The sequence below is a fragment of the Gracilinanus agilis genome, chromosome 4 (genome assembly GCF_016433145.1).
Source record: "Gracilinanus agilis isolate LMUSP501 chromosome 4, AgileGrace, whole genome shotgun sequence".
Taxonomy (NCBI): Eukaryota; Metazoa; Chordata; class Mammalia; order Didelphimorphia; family Didelphidae; genus Gracilinanus; species Gracilinanus agilis.
In genome coordinates, this window is record NC_058133.1 from 291,403,346 (window position 1) to 291,421,478 (window position 18,133).

The window sequence follows — 18,133 nt, forward strand, 5'->3', positions numbered from 1 at the left end:
AGGAATACAGATAATTAGATCTCACTGAGGCCCTTAAAAAGGCAAATTTAAAAATTATAAGTTTTCTTTCTTTCCCCTCTGTATCTTATTTACCTTTTCAGGTTTCTCTCGATTTTTGTGGTTGGATATCAAACTTTCCATTTAGCCCCGGTCTTTTCTGTGCAAATACCTGGAATTCTTCAATTTTGTTGAATGCCCATACTTTCCCTTGGAAATATATAGTCAATTTTGATGGGTAGTTGATCCGTGGTTGCAGGCCCAGCTCTCTTGCCTTTCTGAATATTGTATTCCACGCTTTGCGGTCTTTTAGTGTTGAGGCTGCCAGATCCTGTGTGATCCTGATTGTTGCTCCTTGATATTTGAATTGTTTCTTTCTGGCTTCTTGTAAGATTTTTTCTTTTGCTTGGAAACTCTTGAATTTTGCAATGATGTTTCTTGGTGTTTTCCTTTCTTGATCGAATGCTGCAGGTGTTCTATGAATCCTTTCAATGTCTATATTGCCCTCTTGTTGTAGGACTTCAGGGCAATTTTGCTGAATTATTTCTGTTAGTATAGAGTCCAGGTTTTTATTAATTTCTGGTTTTTCTGGAAGACCAATTATTCTCAAATTGTCTCTTCTAGACCGGTTTTCTTGGTCTGTCACTCTCTCATTGAGATATTTCATGTTTCCTTCTATTTTTTCAGTCTTTTGGCTTTGTTTTATTTGTTCTTGTTGTCTTGAGAGATCATTAGTTTCTACTTGCTCAATTCTAGCCTTTAGGGATTGATTTTCGGCTATAATCTTTTGTTTTTCGGCCATAATCTTCTGGTAATCGGCCATAATCTTTTGGTTTTCGGCCATAATCTTCTTGTTTTCGGCCATAATCTTTTGGTATTCCTTTTCAATCTGGTCATTTCTTGTGTTCAATTTGCTTATCAGTTCATTTGGTTTCTGAGCCTCGCTTTCCAGCTGCAAGATTCTACCTTTTAAGCTGTTATTTTCTTGCCAGATCTCTTCCATTTTCCTCAAAATCTCAGATTTGAACTCGTCCATAGCTTGTGAGGAGTTTTCCTTATTTGGGGAGGGTCTGGATGGTTGTTTGTTCTCCTCCTCTGTTTGCTCGGTTGTCTGGATTTTCTCTGTGTAGAAGCTGTCGAGTGTTAAAGACTTCTTTTTTTTGTTATTATTCTTTCTCTTCTGAATTTCCTGTAACTGGTTAGCCATCATTAGCCCAGCAGCTTCTCAGGTTTATCCTCGCTCTCAGTGTCTGTCTGAGATCTATTGGCTCCTGAGGTCTGAATTCTAGTTTTTTCCAAGGTCAAGCCCCCTGGTGGATTCCCTTGCTTGATCCTCTGCAGGAAGTTTCTTTACAAGTCTCAGGGCGCTACTTCCACAGTCGTATACCCGTCTGCACTGGTTCCCCACTTAGGCTTTAGTTCCTGGCTGTGTTTGCCTCCACCCACGCCTCTGCTCAGCCGGCACCCAAGCCTCTGCTCAGCCACACCCACGCCTCTGCTCAGCCGCACCCAGGCCTCTGCTCAGAGGGCACTCTGCGCGCCCAGCGTCGACTCTCTGCTCCCGCGCGCGCTCAGCTTTCGCGTGCGTTCTTGACTTAATGGGGTCCTAAGTCTTGCTGCTCTCAGGAACAGGTCCCGGAGCTGCTGATGACTCGATGGGTGCCCCAAACTTGCTCTATTTCTTTTTAGCTGGGTTCGAAGCTATAGGTGAGTGTGGAGGGGGTGGGGGTGGGGTGGTTGCTCAGCTCGCGATTTAAGGAGAGCCCTTTTTAGCCTGGAAATGTCTCGATTCCACATACCTTCCACGCTGTGCCCTGTTGTGGGGTTCCTCCGTTCGTCTGGACTTGTTTTTATGTCCCCTTGAGGAGTTTTGTGTGTTTCGGTCAGGAGAGGTTAAGAGCTGCTTCTTACTCTGCCGCCATCTTAACCCGGAAGTCCCAAAAATAGTTTTTTTTCAAAATGTATATTTTTAAAAATGTATTTTATTTGTATATTTTGTTTTTGTGTTATTTAGATTTCCCAATATTTCTCCTACTCTTCTACTATACCTTAAAGCAAAGGGTAGATAAAGGAATGGGAAGGTGGAAGGAGACAGTTCCATAAAATTAACCAACAAATTAAAAACAAATCTGCTATAAGAACTATATCATTTTAAGGATATGTGAAAAAGTAAGAGGAAATAGCCTGAAGTAAAATGAGAAACATATGGAAATGTAAGGGAAAGAGTGATACATAAATTGACCAAGCTAGAAACTGAAAGGGAAGGAGAAGGGAATTATTGGTGGAGACAGAAACAAAGGCCTTAAGTATAAGGAAAAAAAAAGAAAGGTTTAATATTTTTATCCATTGATTACCCAACCCAAAACTTTATTTACTTTTTGCAAGACTACATCATACAGGAGTACTTCATTTCATAGCCTACATAGATAGCACCTTTATCATAATATACTTCCTCCTAGAATAAGATTAAAATTTCTAGACCAGTCCTCCTATTAGCACTTTCTTCAGTTCAGCATAGACACACAATAAAAGAAACTGGTCATTCAACAAATAATGATACTTATTCTATGCTGGACACTGAAGGACACAAGATCTTCATAGAACTCATACTCTGGGGGCACCATAGGTACATACACCACAGTGCTATGGAATACAATAAGCACCCTTCACTCCAGAACCTTATTTGATCTAAGTCTCAGTTGCCTACTGCCTCTGTTAGGTTATTAGCTGTTATCATTCTTCCTTCTTTTTTTAGGATTATTAAAGCTCAGTCTTTCCAAGAGGCCAAACAACAACAACAACAAAACATTTGTGTTTGCTTCATCCCTTCCCTTCCTTACAATTTTCTCTCTTGTCCTGAATCATAGAATTCTGAAAAGAATTGGAAAAATATTTCTCCTCTGGGAACTTTCAAGGAGAATAGGAGTGAGTAGAAAGGACTTAGAGCTTGGAATATCTGGGCTTAAAACCCAACTCAGAGACTCAAACACTTGACTTTTCTATGATTTGGTTTCATTAGATGTACCAGGAAGGAGTTGTACTCAGTAGCTTTTAAGGTCCTTTCCAAATAGAAATCAATGATCCTGTTAGTATCCCATGACCTCTTACATACTTTAAAGTTCTTTAAAGTGGGATGAAGTATTATAGGGCAATATATAATGTGGAAGAATTGTGGGGAGAAGGTTTTACAGTACTAGATAGGGAGAATATTAACACGAGTTGTAAAGAATCATAGAATTTAATCTTCCTTCTGGCTTCATATTCCTTCTTCTTGAACATTCCTCTGCCTAACTTTTTTTGCATATTAGGCTTTGATCATTATGTGAAAATTATTTCAATTAACTTACCATTTGTGACAAACTTTGTTGTTGTTGAGTCATTTTTCAGCCCTGTTTGTTTCTTTGTGACCCCATTTGGGTTTTCTTGCCAAAGATATTGGAATGGTTTAACATTTCCTTTTTCAGTTCATTTTACAGAAGAAATTAATGCAATCAGAATTAAGTGACTTGCCCAGGGTCTTACAACTAGTAAGAGTCTAAGGTTAAATTTGAACTCAGGAGGATGAGTCTTGCTGTCTCCAGCCCTACTGTTCTATCCACTGTATAACCTAGCTGTCTTGTGGTAAATTAGGGTTTCTATATATCTGTTCTCTAGAATTAATTTCTCTAGTTCTTAAGTATGGGGTACAGGAGTCTGGGGGGTATGAGTAAGCCCTTTCTACCAATGTTTCTCCCCACCTTCTGCCTTCTACCTTCAATATCTCTACATAGCTGATTCACTTTATGTGATATTTTGTCCATGAATAGGACCTTAAAAAGTATTCAGCCCAAAATCTAGTTCCCAAGGAGAAAAGATTCTTCTCCACGTGGGAAGCTACCTTTTCCCAATGAGCTTTGGATCTTGGCCCACTCGTACTACCAGTGTATGATTGAAGGTTTTCTATGCTTTGCTTGTCTTGGAAATTATTCTCTTCCTTATCTCCTTCAGATCTCCTTGAGAACATTCTACTAGTTAGAATATTTGGCCTGGATTAGTTATTGGTGGTAAAATATACCTTTCCATTAACGGACTGGTATACCAAAGACTGGTTAATTTAGACCCATAGTTGGATTTCTTCAACATAATGCCTTAGGGTCAGCAAGTTCTCTAGTTTTGAACTTGTGAATCCACTTGGTTCCATCACTTACTTCTCACTATTAGCTGCACTAAACTCTCAGAAACACCCAAAAACCAATTGAAATTAGGAACTCTAAAATTTTTTTATAAAACTCTTTGCCCACCACTCCTATCCAGGGGAAGAGGTAAATGGCAGCTCTATGGACGAGGGAACTTGCATGTTTTTATACTTTAAAAACTGAAGTGAAACAGACATTCAGGAACAATCTCTTGTTCTTACTCTCACTGGACCTCCATCAGTAACTGTGAAGGTTCATCTTCCCTCGCTCATGAAATTACAAACATACTTAATGAAGGGAGACAGTTGAACATTGAATACCAAAGGAGTGGTCCAGATAAAGTAATGAAAGACAGAGTTGCAGAGCAAGGGAAATTGAGGGACTAAAGAATTAGAGTACTCTCATAATGGTCATGTTTGATGAATTCTATCTGCTTTACCAGTTTGCACTAAATCTTAGCCCTGTTGTTAAATTCCCTGACTTTCTTCCTATTATTCCTTTTGGTGATTGAAAACTATCTCAAAACATATGAAAAACATCTCTTTTAATTTTGCTTATGATTTTATGAGCTCTCAGATGTTATAAAAGAAAATCAGAGGCTTACCAGGCATATTATCAGAAATTGTATTTTGAATTTAAGTGCACACTAGAGGCTCGTGCATTATAGATAATTTGGTTGAAATAATAAGTGATGACTTCAAGATCTATCTTGCCTTCTGAGAATCCATGGCCCTCAAGTTGAAGAGGAGTCACATGCACACTATCTAAATCCTTTTCATGGTTTGGGGTAGTATTTTTTTGGACTTTGAGACCCAGGAAAGAATTTTAATTTTCTCTAGTTTTTGCTACCAGGCATAGGCTTGCATAATGGAGGCAGCTTTTCTAAAGAGAACTGGATCAGCCGCCCTAAATAAGTGTATATTTGCTATATGAAAACAAATTCCACACTGATTTATGCAATGGAGAGTTAAACATAAAATTAACTGATTTCTCAACGTTAAAATCCTGAGGTTTTTGCAGGCATAATGATTTTTTTTAGTAAGCCTTTTAATGTAAGTATATTCAGTGTGTTAAATATTTGAGAAATGAGAAAAATCATCTAGTTTGGGCTATTGTTGCACATCTTTTTGCTTAACTTCTTTGGTTGAAATGATATCATGAAAACTTTATAATTGTTACATGTGATACAGTTGTTATTTTAAAATACCATCAGATTTATTTGTATATTGATCATGATCTTTAGCTTTTCAAGAGTGATATTTAAAATTATTTTAATCAATTTAATATATAGCAAACCATGTGCTTATTATCTAAAATAAATGCAGTGATTAATTTTTTTCTGAAATGAAAGGTGAAATAATACTGCCAATTCTCTTGAGATTTACTACATTTTTAATTGTGAGATATTATGAGTTGTCATTGAAAGTGCATTTGTGACAACTGTATACATATTTTTCTCTTCTATTTGTGAGGCAGATGGACGGCTCATAATTACAGTCAATTTTGGGGAATGACTTTAGAAGAAGGCTACAAATTTCGCCTTGGCACCTTGCCTCCTTCTCCTACACTTCTGAGCATGAATGAAATGACAGTAGGTGTTATATCTATTTACTTTTGAAGGCCTGGGGCTGGTGGGAATGTTTTCATCTTTTAGAAATGTCAAAGAATTAAATTTATTTGTTTTAAAAATTTTCCCCCAAGGGTATTTATAACATTATTCATTAACTTAGAGCTTGAGAATTCAGTGACCAATCAAATAAAAGGCTTGTGTCTGAAGAGTAAGATTAGATTTTCATTTAGTGGAGTAATATTCTCAATTAGAAAAATATCACCTGTGACTTTTTAGAAATATATGTTGCCCTAATTAAGTTTTTCAGCAAATATATTTATTCTTGAAAGTAATGATCATGATCAGAATTATAACATACTTTTTATTATCTATGGAAATGAAATCAGCCTCTGAAAGTTAATTCACTTAGAGGGGGTAGGGAACAGACCTTAGAATATTATCTCATGCTAAAGGGACAAAACTTCTGAGAAATGGAGAGGCCATAGTGGGACTCCCACTTGGAAGGGCAAGACCTGAAAGGAGGATAGACGTGGTGTTTCCTCCCATCAGGGGAGGAAATCATCTAATAACTTTCTTTTTAAAGGAATTAATCTTGCTAATTAGATCCTAAACTCCCTGTTTGTGTGCTTTTGAAGGAATGCAAATGTTGTTGGCATCCTCTAAATTTCAGTGTCTTGGAGACAGTTTCCAATTGCCCCTCCTTAGTTGCAGTTTTGGTTATAAACAGATTTCTGCTTTGAAAATATATAGAAAATATTCTTCTGAGTACAAGTGCTGCTTCATTTTTGTCATTGTATCCCTAGAACCTAGAAGAGTGCTTGGCAAAGGGTTGCTATTTAATAAATACTTGTTGATTGGTTAATTTTTAGATAACATTAATAGCTCATCACATGCATTATTTTATAATTTACTAAGTGCTTTTCTAACAGAACTCAAGGCATGGGGTACAAATTTTTTATATCAACTTTACAGAGAAGGACACAGTAGCAGAGAGACAAAGTAACTTGGAGGTAAAATATCTAGTGTGTGACAGAACTAGCATTTGATGTTTTTATTCCAAAATTTAGTGCTTTCTCCAAAAAGAAACACATAAGCAAATAAACAGAAATAAACAGAAAAACTCCATGAAGTTAGCATACAGTTTATCAAAGACTTTTAGAATATCTTCACTCTACATCTCCACATTGAGACCACTAGATAAGCCTTCATTTTGTCCAGATGTGCTATGCCAAGATTAGCAAAAATTTAAACTTTAAAATAAAATTCTAGTAAAAATTTGTTGACCAATTCCAATGAAACCAGCGGGTCACTTTTCCTTAGTTTCTCTGGAAACTTTAAAGGTTTTTTTTTATGTTATTTTCAGAAGTGTTAGGATTTAATGATGGATGCCTTGCATAACTAAGTTTCTGCTTGGGGATTTAGAACAAATTCCTAATTTATATAACCATGGTGTTGGCTTTCAATCAGTCATGTTTTGCAGCTGATCTAGTCTTCCAACTGATTGTTTTCATAAGACCATCAACATGCAGACCTAGTCACTACCTAAAATCAAGACCTCTTAGAAATCACCAGTGTAGTGAATGAACTGTTTTTTCCCTCTGTGTCAGGTCCTGTGAATATGTATGGGACCAGCAACTGTGGATGGAGATGCTATCTCTGAAATTGTAACATGAACCCTTAGTTCTGAATTTTGACTATCTATTGACTTGACTTTCTAAGGACTAAATGTCCTAAGGGCTTGGTTCAATTCAAAGACAATTTTTAAGGGTTATTAGAGGAAAGCAAGGTAGTGTATTGGATAAAGACCTGAATTTAGAACTAGGAAGACTTGAGTTTATATCTTGCCTTTGACATGTAATGGCTGTGTGATTCTTCGTAAGTCACTTATGCTTCAGTACTTTAGGCAACTCTCTTAAGACTTTAAGTGGCAAAGAAGGTTCTGAACTATGTTGTTCGAAGTTTCCTCATCTGGAAGGACCCTATACTAGAGAAATCATGGGTACAGTCACTATTACTAACTGGATGTTGGGTGGAAATAATAGATTCTCTGTTCTCTCAGATCTAAACTGTGACAATGATTCATTCATTTGTTTTAGATTCCCCTTGTTGAGGATGATTTTTTTTGTAATTATTATTTATAATTTGGACCTCTTATTTGGTTGGTGTTTGGAAATCTCTTCCACCAATTTGCACTGGTGACTTATTGGTAATTTAGAATCTTATAGGGTTGCCTGGAAATATCAAATGGTTAATTGATTTTTCCCCTGTCATAAAAGAGTATTTGTCAGAAGTAGGCCTTGAACATAGGTTTTTGTAGCTCCATGGTCAACCTTTTACTCTATGTAATCTTGACAGTATAGTGTATTAGAATTATCTTCCACTCATTTGGAAGATGATTGGGTTTTAGAACTCTAAATTCAACTTATATGTTGTCTATCATATCATAAGTTTGATTATATTGTAAGCTAATTAAAGACAGGAAATGTGCCACTTTTCATCTTTATATCCTTAACACTTAGCACAGTATTTCATGAACTTCTTTTCCGTGGGTGAGATAGGGCAAGGCAAGAACTGTGATTTTCTTGTTGTAGGTTGCTTCAGGGAAACTCCAGTGAGGAAGCTCCCTCTGTACAATATATACAATCTACTGTCTGCGAGGACTGTTTGTGGGCATTGATAGGTTAATACTTGTCCAGGATCACACAGCCTGTGTATATCAAAGATAAAACTTAGGTAATCTTGTCTATGGCACTGGTTCTCTCACCACTGTTTAGGTGCTTAATAACTTACATGGTACAGTAAATAATCTTCTTGGACTGGCACCAGAAAGTCTCATTTTACTGAGATCTAGCCAGTCACTAAGTAATTGAGTAACAATAGGAAATCATTAAACCCTGTTTGCCTCAGTTTCCACATCTGTCAAATAATCTGGAGAAGGAATTGGCAAACCACTCCTGTGTCTTTGCCAAGAAAATGGGGTCACGGGGAGTTCGGCACAACTGAAACAACTGAACAACAATTAAATATTTATTGAATTGTTCATTCCTTTTTTATCTATTTGACAAGCATGACTTAGTTACTATATGTAATAATGTAATTGACTTACTATCATTGTTTCTTTCTTTTTAAAAAATCAATCAAATTTCCTTTATATGTTCTATTAAACTATTAAGTAGTTTTGCTGATTTTGGCTGTACAAAATGAGAACAGTATTTTCGAGCTGAAAAATGCATTGAAAAAAAAGAACAACAGGAAGAAGCAAAGCCAAAATAATTCTTCTCTACTGGAATTGATAATAAGTAGGTTTTGTTGAAAACTGCTGTATCTACATATCCTCTTTTTAGTGTGTATAAGTTTAGTTTTCAGGCTCAATGGGTTTTTATCTTTATGTTGAAATTTGGCAACCAGAGTCCTTTCTTCACAGGAATATACTGCACCTTTTAAAGTTTGCTCTATCAGTGAATCTAGCAATTAATTTCCAAATTGCCGTTGACCATGGTCCAGAGGAAGTGGTAATCGCTCTATGTCATTTATTAGTCCAGGATTTGTCTGTAAGAAATTCATTGCTGTGCTATTTAAATGCAAAACTTCATGACAAAAAATTAATGACAACTGCTTTATGAGAATTTAAATCACATCTAGTAGCATGAATTCATATAATACAGTTCTCTTGTAGTCCTGAGGAGGGAATAAAGAAAATTAAACTGACCTGGGAGTGTTCTATCATCTACATTCAAAGCAGTACAGGGAAGCCATTTCTCATTTCAAGACATGGTAGTGGAGGTCGAGTGCCTTTTTGAAGAATTTTCTAAGTGCTGAAATTTTCCTAATCTCTAGTAGTGTGGAAGTAAATCAGGAATGGAAAAAAAAGGTATTTCTAGGGAAAGTATTAACTTCATTGAACTGATACCTGCATGAATGGTCAAAAAAGTAGGTAAATTCCTATCCTGAGTGATTTTGCACTTGCACACTCATTTGGAAAGAAAATTGAAAGAACTAAATGGTTTGTGGATAAAATATCTTGAGGGCTGAATTTTTCATTTTGTGTCTCAATATTTTTAGCATTAATAATAATAACCCATGCTTATATTATGCTTTAAGATTCACAAAGCATTATGTAGGCATCTTTTTATTTTATATTTGAGTCAAATAATAAGCATTTATTAAACATTGTCCTAAATGTTGGGAATACAACTATAAGTCAAAATAAAAGCAATTTCTGACCTCAAGGAGTTTACATTCTACTGTAGGAAGAAAACACATGAAAAGAAGTTGAGGAAAGGAGGGAGCAGAAGATATCAAGTTGCCCCATCACAGAGAAAGGATGAAGTGTCAAAAAGTGGAGACAGGGAAAGATTCAAAACACATTTCTCTCAGTTGGACCTTCCACTCTCCTCAAGCCTCAGGTTCCAACTGAATCCTGTCAGGATTCTAAGGCTTCTAACTGCCAGAAGTTTTCATTTAACTTTTGCAAGGGCAAAAGCCTTTATTGCATCTTTGCATTAACAATTGCCAATTTCCAAGTTTGCTTCTACATTAAGTTTGACATTTCTTAGGGTCTTTTTGGACTCCTTTCTTCTTCCCTGGCAATAATCCTGAGGAATAACATTTTCTGTTTTGCTAGTTTTGCTAGCTGAGGGGATCTAGTAGCAATCACAAGCAGCAACATCATGACTGCAACCAGGATAGTGGATATATGTAATCCTACCAACGTGTATCCATATTCTTATTTGGCCAAGAAACTATCTGTCCTCTCCGTGTTAACAGTTTTGAGAGAATGAAGAGGATTAAATTCATAGAAACTCTGCAAGGGGCTGGGAAAGGTCAGATCACAATTGGACTGGCTCTATTATTCAAACCATGATTACTAAGAGACCTTTATTTCATTAAGAAAGATGTCTTCCAAGACCAATTATAGACTCTAATGGAAGTCACATCTCTCTCCTGAACCCAAAGATTTTTTTCATTTAAGTTTCTACATCAATTCAATAGCATCCCTGCACTTGAATATTTTCTAGGTATAATAAACAACATCCTCAAAGTGTTTCTGAGAAGTGTCACTAGGTTATAATCTGAAGTAAATGACAAATGCTTCAGAGGAATAATTACTGTTATTGAGTGGAGACAGGGAAAGATTCAAAACTCATTTCTCTACTTGCTGAGTCAAAATGTATTTTCAAAGTGTGTTTTTAAAAAAATCTCTGAAAGAGTCCATATAATACATAAAAGTACATATAAGTAAAATAAATTATGGTTGATATAGGATGGGTATTAAGCTTAGAATGAAGCTATTTAAGAGAAACAATAATATTAAAGTATTTTGTTTTATGGCTATCATTATAAACCATACAATATCCTATCCTAAAACAACCGTGGTGTAGTAGATAGAGTGCTACACTTAGAATCAGGAAGAGTTGGTTTCAAATCCCATTTTCATACTTATGAGATAAGTGACCTTGGAAATCATTTAGCCTTTTGTTTTAATTTTCCTTATTTGAAAAGTGAAGGTAATAATACTTACCTAACAAAGCAGTTTTAAGGTCTGAGTCAATTTCCCTAAGTGCCTTCTTTGTGCCAAGCATGAAATAGGTACTGGATCTATGGAGACAAAAAAAGAAGTCTCTTACTTTATAATAAGAGAATATATAAAGCATTTTATAAACTATAAAGCAGTCTACATTTCATAAATTATTCTTATATTAGATTGCCATCTGTAAAAGTAATTTATATGGCACAGCATTTATATCAACAAGTCAGTTTCTAAGCTAGTAAATTAATAACGTTTATCCATCACCTATTGCATATAGAGTTATTATGTGCTAGGCTTTGAGAGCAATTACAGATTATGGTACCAGTTTAACAAAATTATTACAGCTTAAGGGGAATAGAGAAGACATAAATTGATTTAGATATTAAAAATATACAAAAGCTGTCATTATAGGACACCCAAATATCTAGATTACAACTGAAAATTTCCATTGATAAGCTTCATTTTTCACATTGTATAGACAAAAGCACCTAGTTGGTTGATGGTATTTTTTTGCTTTTCATCTAGGCTTAAGCAAATATGAAATTTAATTTACTTTCTCTGGGCACACATCATTTGATAGCAGTGGCAGAATGTGGCTGATAGCATTTACTGGGAAGGAGATGGATTTAAATGTGTTGGGGCAGAAGATAGACCAAAACTATATAGTAAATTTTCTGCAAAAAAAAAAAAAAACTTCTATAAAGTGGGAGTTTTCAAACTTGTGTTGTTCCATTGGCTACTAAAAGGGAAGATATAGTTAAGAATTGTTCCATCTTATTAGAGGTTGAATTAAAAAAAACCCATTGATTTATATCTAACCTCCTTCATAAATAAAACCCATATAGAAACTAATATATTAGTATGGGAAAGTGAAAATTTGACCAGCTCCTAATTTTATTTACACAAACATGAACAAGCAATGTGATCACTTTTCACTAAAAGAAATGGCTTATTTTGCATTGAGGTCATAGAGTCATAGGCTTTAGTGCTGAGAGGTACTCCAATCCCCTCATGTTACAAATGAGAAAACTGAAATTTAGAAATTGTCACATTTCCCAAGGTCACGTAATTACTCATCAGTAGAGCCATTATTTTAACCCAAGTCCTTCATCTCCAAATTTGATGTTTAGTGGAAAGAACCATATTGATAATTCATTGTATATAACATCCATATTGACTCTAACATCAAACCCCCATTTTCAGCCCCCATGACACGCTCAGCTATTTGGTAGGATTCGTATTACTTTCAATCCCACCATTGTTCATTATTATTCTAAATTCCAGATTCAGAATTCTGAAATCTCTCTCTTTTACTATGAGTTCCAATCCATTTGTTTGTATATGCATACATAATTCTATGTTGGAGTGTGTGTATTTGTGTTGGTGCTTCTTTTTATGATCTAACTTTATTTTTGGTAGCATAGTGCCTGGTATATAATATTTATTAAAAGCTTGTTGATTGAATGACTAAAAATGATTTAGTATTAATATTAAATCATTCATTATGATATATTACCATCATTGATATTTTAGTGGGAGTACTGGAATGGGATGTTTAATTTTTAAAATAATTATTGTTAGTTTAATGTTTTTATGATAAAGTGGTTTGAAGTTCTAGTTCTAAGTTTAATTCATTTTATTATTTGGGTTTAATGGCAGTCATAGTTAAAAAAGATTCTTCACAAAGGTACATAGTTCCAAATTTAAGAAAGGAAATGTTGGCTCATGAAATCATGATACTAATTTTCAGTCCTATTCAACAATTACTCAAAGACTTTTGATGGAAGCTTAATTAGTAAGTGACCATATTCCCTTAAATTAGTTCTTTCAAACTATTTAGAAGGTGCTGCATTTTTATGTTTTGAACAGAAGTTTTCATATGGATAATTTTTAAAGAAGTTGGTAAATTCTCTTTCCAAGGTTTTTACATATTCATAAATAAAAAATGTTATAGGTGACATACAAATTGTTTTTAGCAACAAAGCCTAGTTTTCACATTTTTTCCCTAAAACTCTAATAGACACTTAGAATATGATTAGCATTGCAAGTAGTGTGAAAGCACATTACAAATGTTCTTAATCACTTTGAATTTGGGGGCCAACTTCTTGTCAGATCTAATTATATAATTTATTTTTTTTCCCTTATAAAGGGGCTGACAAAGAGCTCATACTAGGATTCAGAGAATTGTCAACTTTCATGTTGACATGTTAACCATCATTTTTTTTTTGGCTTGTGTTCCCACTAATAGAATTCTTAATTGTTAAAAGCACTTATCCAGGGGGCAGCTGGGTAGCTCAGTGGATTGAGAGTCAGGCCTAGAGACGGGAGGTCCTAGGTTCAAATCTGACCTCAGACACTTCCCAGCTGTGTGACCCTGGGCAAGTCACTTGACTCCCATTGCCTACCCTTACTACTCTTCTGCCTTGGAGCCAATACACAGCATTGACTTCAAGACGGAAGGTAAGGATTTAAAAAAAAAAAAAAAAAGCACTTATCCAGTTTCTGAAAGTTAGGTTAGTTAAAACAAGATAACATGAGTTTGATGTTGTTCACTCATTTCATTTGTGCCATAACTCCATTTGAAGTTTTTCTGGCAAAGATACTGGAGTGGTTTGCCATTTTCTTCTCCAACTCATTTTACCAATGAGGGAATGGGCAAATCAAGGTAAGTGACTTGCCCAGTGCCATATGGCTAGTAAGTGTCTGAGGCCAGATTTGAACTCATGAAGATAAGTCTTCCTTATCCCAGCTTAGTACTTTATCCACTTGGCCACCTTAAAATCTCCAATACATTACTATATATATATATATATATGTATATATATATATAATATAAACTATATTGTACTACATATATGTACTATATATTGACTATACAGTGCAATGACTTGATTATGAGTACCCTGAAGTGTCCACATTCTCCTTTTTTTTTTTCTTTTTAAAACCTATACTATACTATATATATTGGCTCCAAGGTAGAAGAGTGGTAAGGGTAGGCAATGGGGGTCAAGTGACCTGCCCAGGGTCACACAGCTGGGAAGTGGCTGAGGCCAGATTTGAACCTAGGACCTCCCGTCTCTAGGCCTGGCTCTCAATCCACTGAGCTACCCAGCTGCCCTCCACATTCTCCTTTGAAGATCCTTGCCCTAACTTATTCTTAGTCACAATGAACATTTATATAACACTTGGAATTTCACCAAATGCTTCAATAATAATCATTCTGTGAAGTAAATAGTACAAGAATTAAACCTATTTTCCAGATGAGTTAGCTGAGGGTATAAAAGGTTGATTTGCCCATCTTGACACAGTTAAAGAATATGTATGGTAGGAATAGCACTGTAGGGTCCTAACATTATATCTTTATTTAAATCCATAACTTGGCATTTAAAATATTCCATAATATAGGTTCATCCTTTCTTTTGAGCCTCATTACATATTCCTCCTTCTTACCACCTTTTTGTTCCAAACAAATTGGAATACTAGATTTTTCTCACTTCCAACTTGTACCCTCCTTCCTCTGTACTTATATGAAGATCATTCCCCTATGCCTAGAGTTCCCTCCTGTTTAATTTCCATGCTATTGAAAGCTTTTCCCACAAGACCCATGTCTGTTAACACTTTGCCCTTAAAACTTTGCTTATTCCCTAGGTTTTGGTCTTTATTCTGTCCCATTTTTGTCTGTTTTATCCAAACTATATTCCTCCTAGTAGAATGTATGCATGGAAAGATTTATCATATTTCTCATCTTCATCTTTTCAGTGACTAGGAGAGTGCCTGTCACTAAATACATGTTTTTTTAACTATACCAAATGGAAACTATCACAAAATCAAGAGAGTATAAAGATGATTCATGTATCAGGCTAGTGTTGGACAAGGTCATTTCTAAGGACCCTTCCTACTCTAGGAGTCAGTGAATTTTTTAAAGCAGTCCAAATACTATATCCTGAGAAAATAACACTCCAGGCTTTCTTTATTTGACATATCCTGTGGTGATACTCAGTCTTATTGTCTTTTTCATGTCAAGTTAATTTATATCACAGTGTTGTTAGGTTGAGAAAATTGGAGAAAATCAACTTTATCTGCAAACTATTTTTAGAATCAGAATACCTACTGTTACTAATTTAGTCTGGAAGGGTACTTGGCAGTATAAGGGAGTATGTACTTTTCCCTTCTTCATAATGAATTGTTTGTGGTGACTGCTTTAAAATGGACTGAAGTCATTGTGGTAAAATGCAAATAACATTGGTTCTAGAGGCAGAAGATGTGTGGGAGAATCTCAAGAATGCTGGGGAGGAATTGAACAAATTGTGGCATATGAATATGAAGGAATACTATTGGGCTATAAGAAATTAAGAAGCAGTTGATTTCAAAGAGACTCTGAAAGAATTATATGTACTGATGCAGAGTGAAGGTAACAAAACCACAACAATTTATTTTATAATATCAGACAGAAAAAATGTGTTCAAGATGCACAATTATATATTAATATATATATATGTGTGTGTGTATACAAAGATATGTCTGTGTATATTTGAATAGATGAAGAGAGACAGTTAAATTTGTTTTTCTTGAACATGAATATTTGTTAAGGTAAATTTGTTTTCCCTGCTCCTCCTACCTGCCCTTGAAAGCTTGTCAAGGGGAAGGATAAGGGAGAGAAAATAGATCTCAGCTAATCATAGAAATATAGTTTTATTAGAAATAATTCACCAAAATGTTATTTATTTATTTTTATTTTTTTTTAAACCCTTAACTTCTGGGTATTGGCTCCTAGGTGGAAGAGTGGGCAATGGAGGTCAAGTGACTTGCCCAGGGTCACACAGCTGGGAAGTGTCTGAGGCTGGATTTGAACCTAGGACCTCCTGTCTGACTCTCAATCCACTGAGCTACCCATCTGCCTCGCAAAATGTTATTTATAACTCATGTGACTGGACAAGTCACTTTACCTCTTTAGACTTCATATATAAAATGAGAAAATTGGTCTAGGTACTCTTGTGTATCCCCATATATTTTAGTATATAGTTTAGTAATTAAAAGAACACTTCTTATCTTCTTTAGTTGCTTAGAGATTTAGTAAGAACTGGTCAGTTGTGTTCACCAATCAGCTGGTTCTTCAGTTCCTAGCTGCAGTACCAATCAGCAGTCAGAAAACTATCTAACTATTGGAATAAGGAGATTAAACACCTTTCCTTACTGTGCCTAACTGCACTTGGAGTTGGCCTTTCGCGATCATTATTTACATTTGTAAATCAAATGATCATTAGGATCAATACCCTAAGAAACCATTTTAACAGTTTGGGAAGTTATCCTAACAATTGTCCACATTTATTATCATTAACAGTTCCCCAAATTATTATAACAGTATTTACATGTGTGATGATAGAAAGAACACAAAAGGGCTAAAAAATGCTCTAATCCTAAAAGGACCAAAGTCACTAAAGATTTAAGGTAACCTTAAAAAAATTCAGGAGAAAGGTAGTAGTTGAATTGAATTAATGCTTCATGGACTAAATTCTCTGACCACTGTTATATTTAAAGGAGGTCACTAGTATCTATTTGAGGTAGTAGAAATGATGTACAGAGAGGATAAGATGGCACTTCTCCTTTATAACAGTTGCCCAGGCAGGATCCTTCAGGTCAAAGAGGTTTATCCCTTCAGGACCCACCTGGGGTTAATTGATATATTAATTGGGCTCTTCAGCTGGGATAACATTGATATTCCGACTGCGTTGGCTCCCTTCCCAAAACAAGCTTTGAAACTGATTTAGGAAGGTACTTTAAACTTTATATATATTAATGTATATATATATATATACATATATATATATATTAATAAGAAGAATAAGGGTAAAGGATTGAGGTATTTGGAGACCCTACTTAAATTGCTACTATTGAAACCCTAACTGCAGGCAAATGAAGAAACAATGTTAGCTTCCCTCTGGTTCAGCCTGGCCAGAGCTAAACCAGAGTAGGTAAACTGCTGGGAAATCTTCAGCTTCTTCTTCTGTAGATCTTAAGCCTTAACAGTTGAGATATATCCACCCTTCCATCCTCTTCTTCGTCTCCTGCCCACTTCCCAGATCCCTCCCGGGCCCTGGGAAGCCTAGATAACTAGATGATGAAACTCCTAATATCTAAGGGCAGTAGACACCGAGGTGGTGGTCAAGTACAGATTGATAATGATATATGAAGGACAGGAAGAGCTTGCAGAGTGGTGTTTGCACTCTCTCACTCCAAGACCAGGATTCCCACTGATCTCTAGCCTCAGCACAGGTAAAAGACCCCAGAATCTCTCTCAGGGTTCTCAACCGACCCCTCCTTCCTTTCACATGCCTCTCTGGGAACATTCTATCCAACTGACTTATCTGTCAATCATTGAATGATCTTCAAGCTCCCAGAGATTCAATATAACACCACATATGTGAAAGCAACATGTTTTGGGGAGGAAATACAAAAGTGGAAATTTCATAAATGCAGAGATGAAAGCAAAAAAATAGAAGAAAATAATAAGCACCTACTATGTCTGAGGCACTATGTTAAAATTGGAGGCTACAAAACTAAAAGTAAATATAGAACATATGCATAAAAGAAAAGAATATAAGATCTATGTGTGGGGTTATGTGTGGGGTTATTAGCATATAGCACAGGATCAGGAAAGAATTCATATAAAAAGTGGTTCTTGAGTTCAGTCTTAAAGGAATCTAGTGATTCTAAGAGGCTGAAATAAATAGGAAAAACTGTCTAGCCATATATGTCTACCACGTCCATAGGTGGACAATAGACCATGATAATAATCTCTCTCTCTCCTCTCTCTCTCTCTCTCTCTCTCTCTCTCTCTCTCTCTCTCTCTCTCTCTCTCTC

The 18,133-nt window shown here is 35.6% G+C and overlaps 1 protein-coding gene across 2 annotated transcripts in view; it reads left to right on the forward strand.

The window, feature by feature from the left end:
• Positions 1 to 18,133, forward strand: part of TINAG (tubulointerstitial nephritis antigen) — a 175,110-nt gene that overhangs the window by 23,563 nt on the left and 133,414 nt on the right. For both annotated transcript variants that reach the window (XM_044675883.1, XM_044675882.1), the window contains one exon: positions 5,649 to 5,763. In XM_044675883.1, coding sequence (XP_044531818.1) covers positions 5,649 to 5,763 — 115 coding nt within the window. The remainder of the gene's footprint in view (positions 1 to 5,648; positions 5,764 to 18,133) is intronic.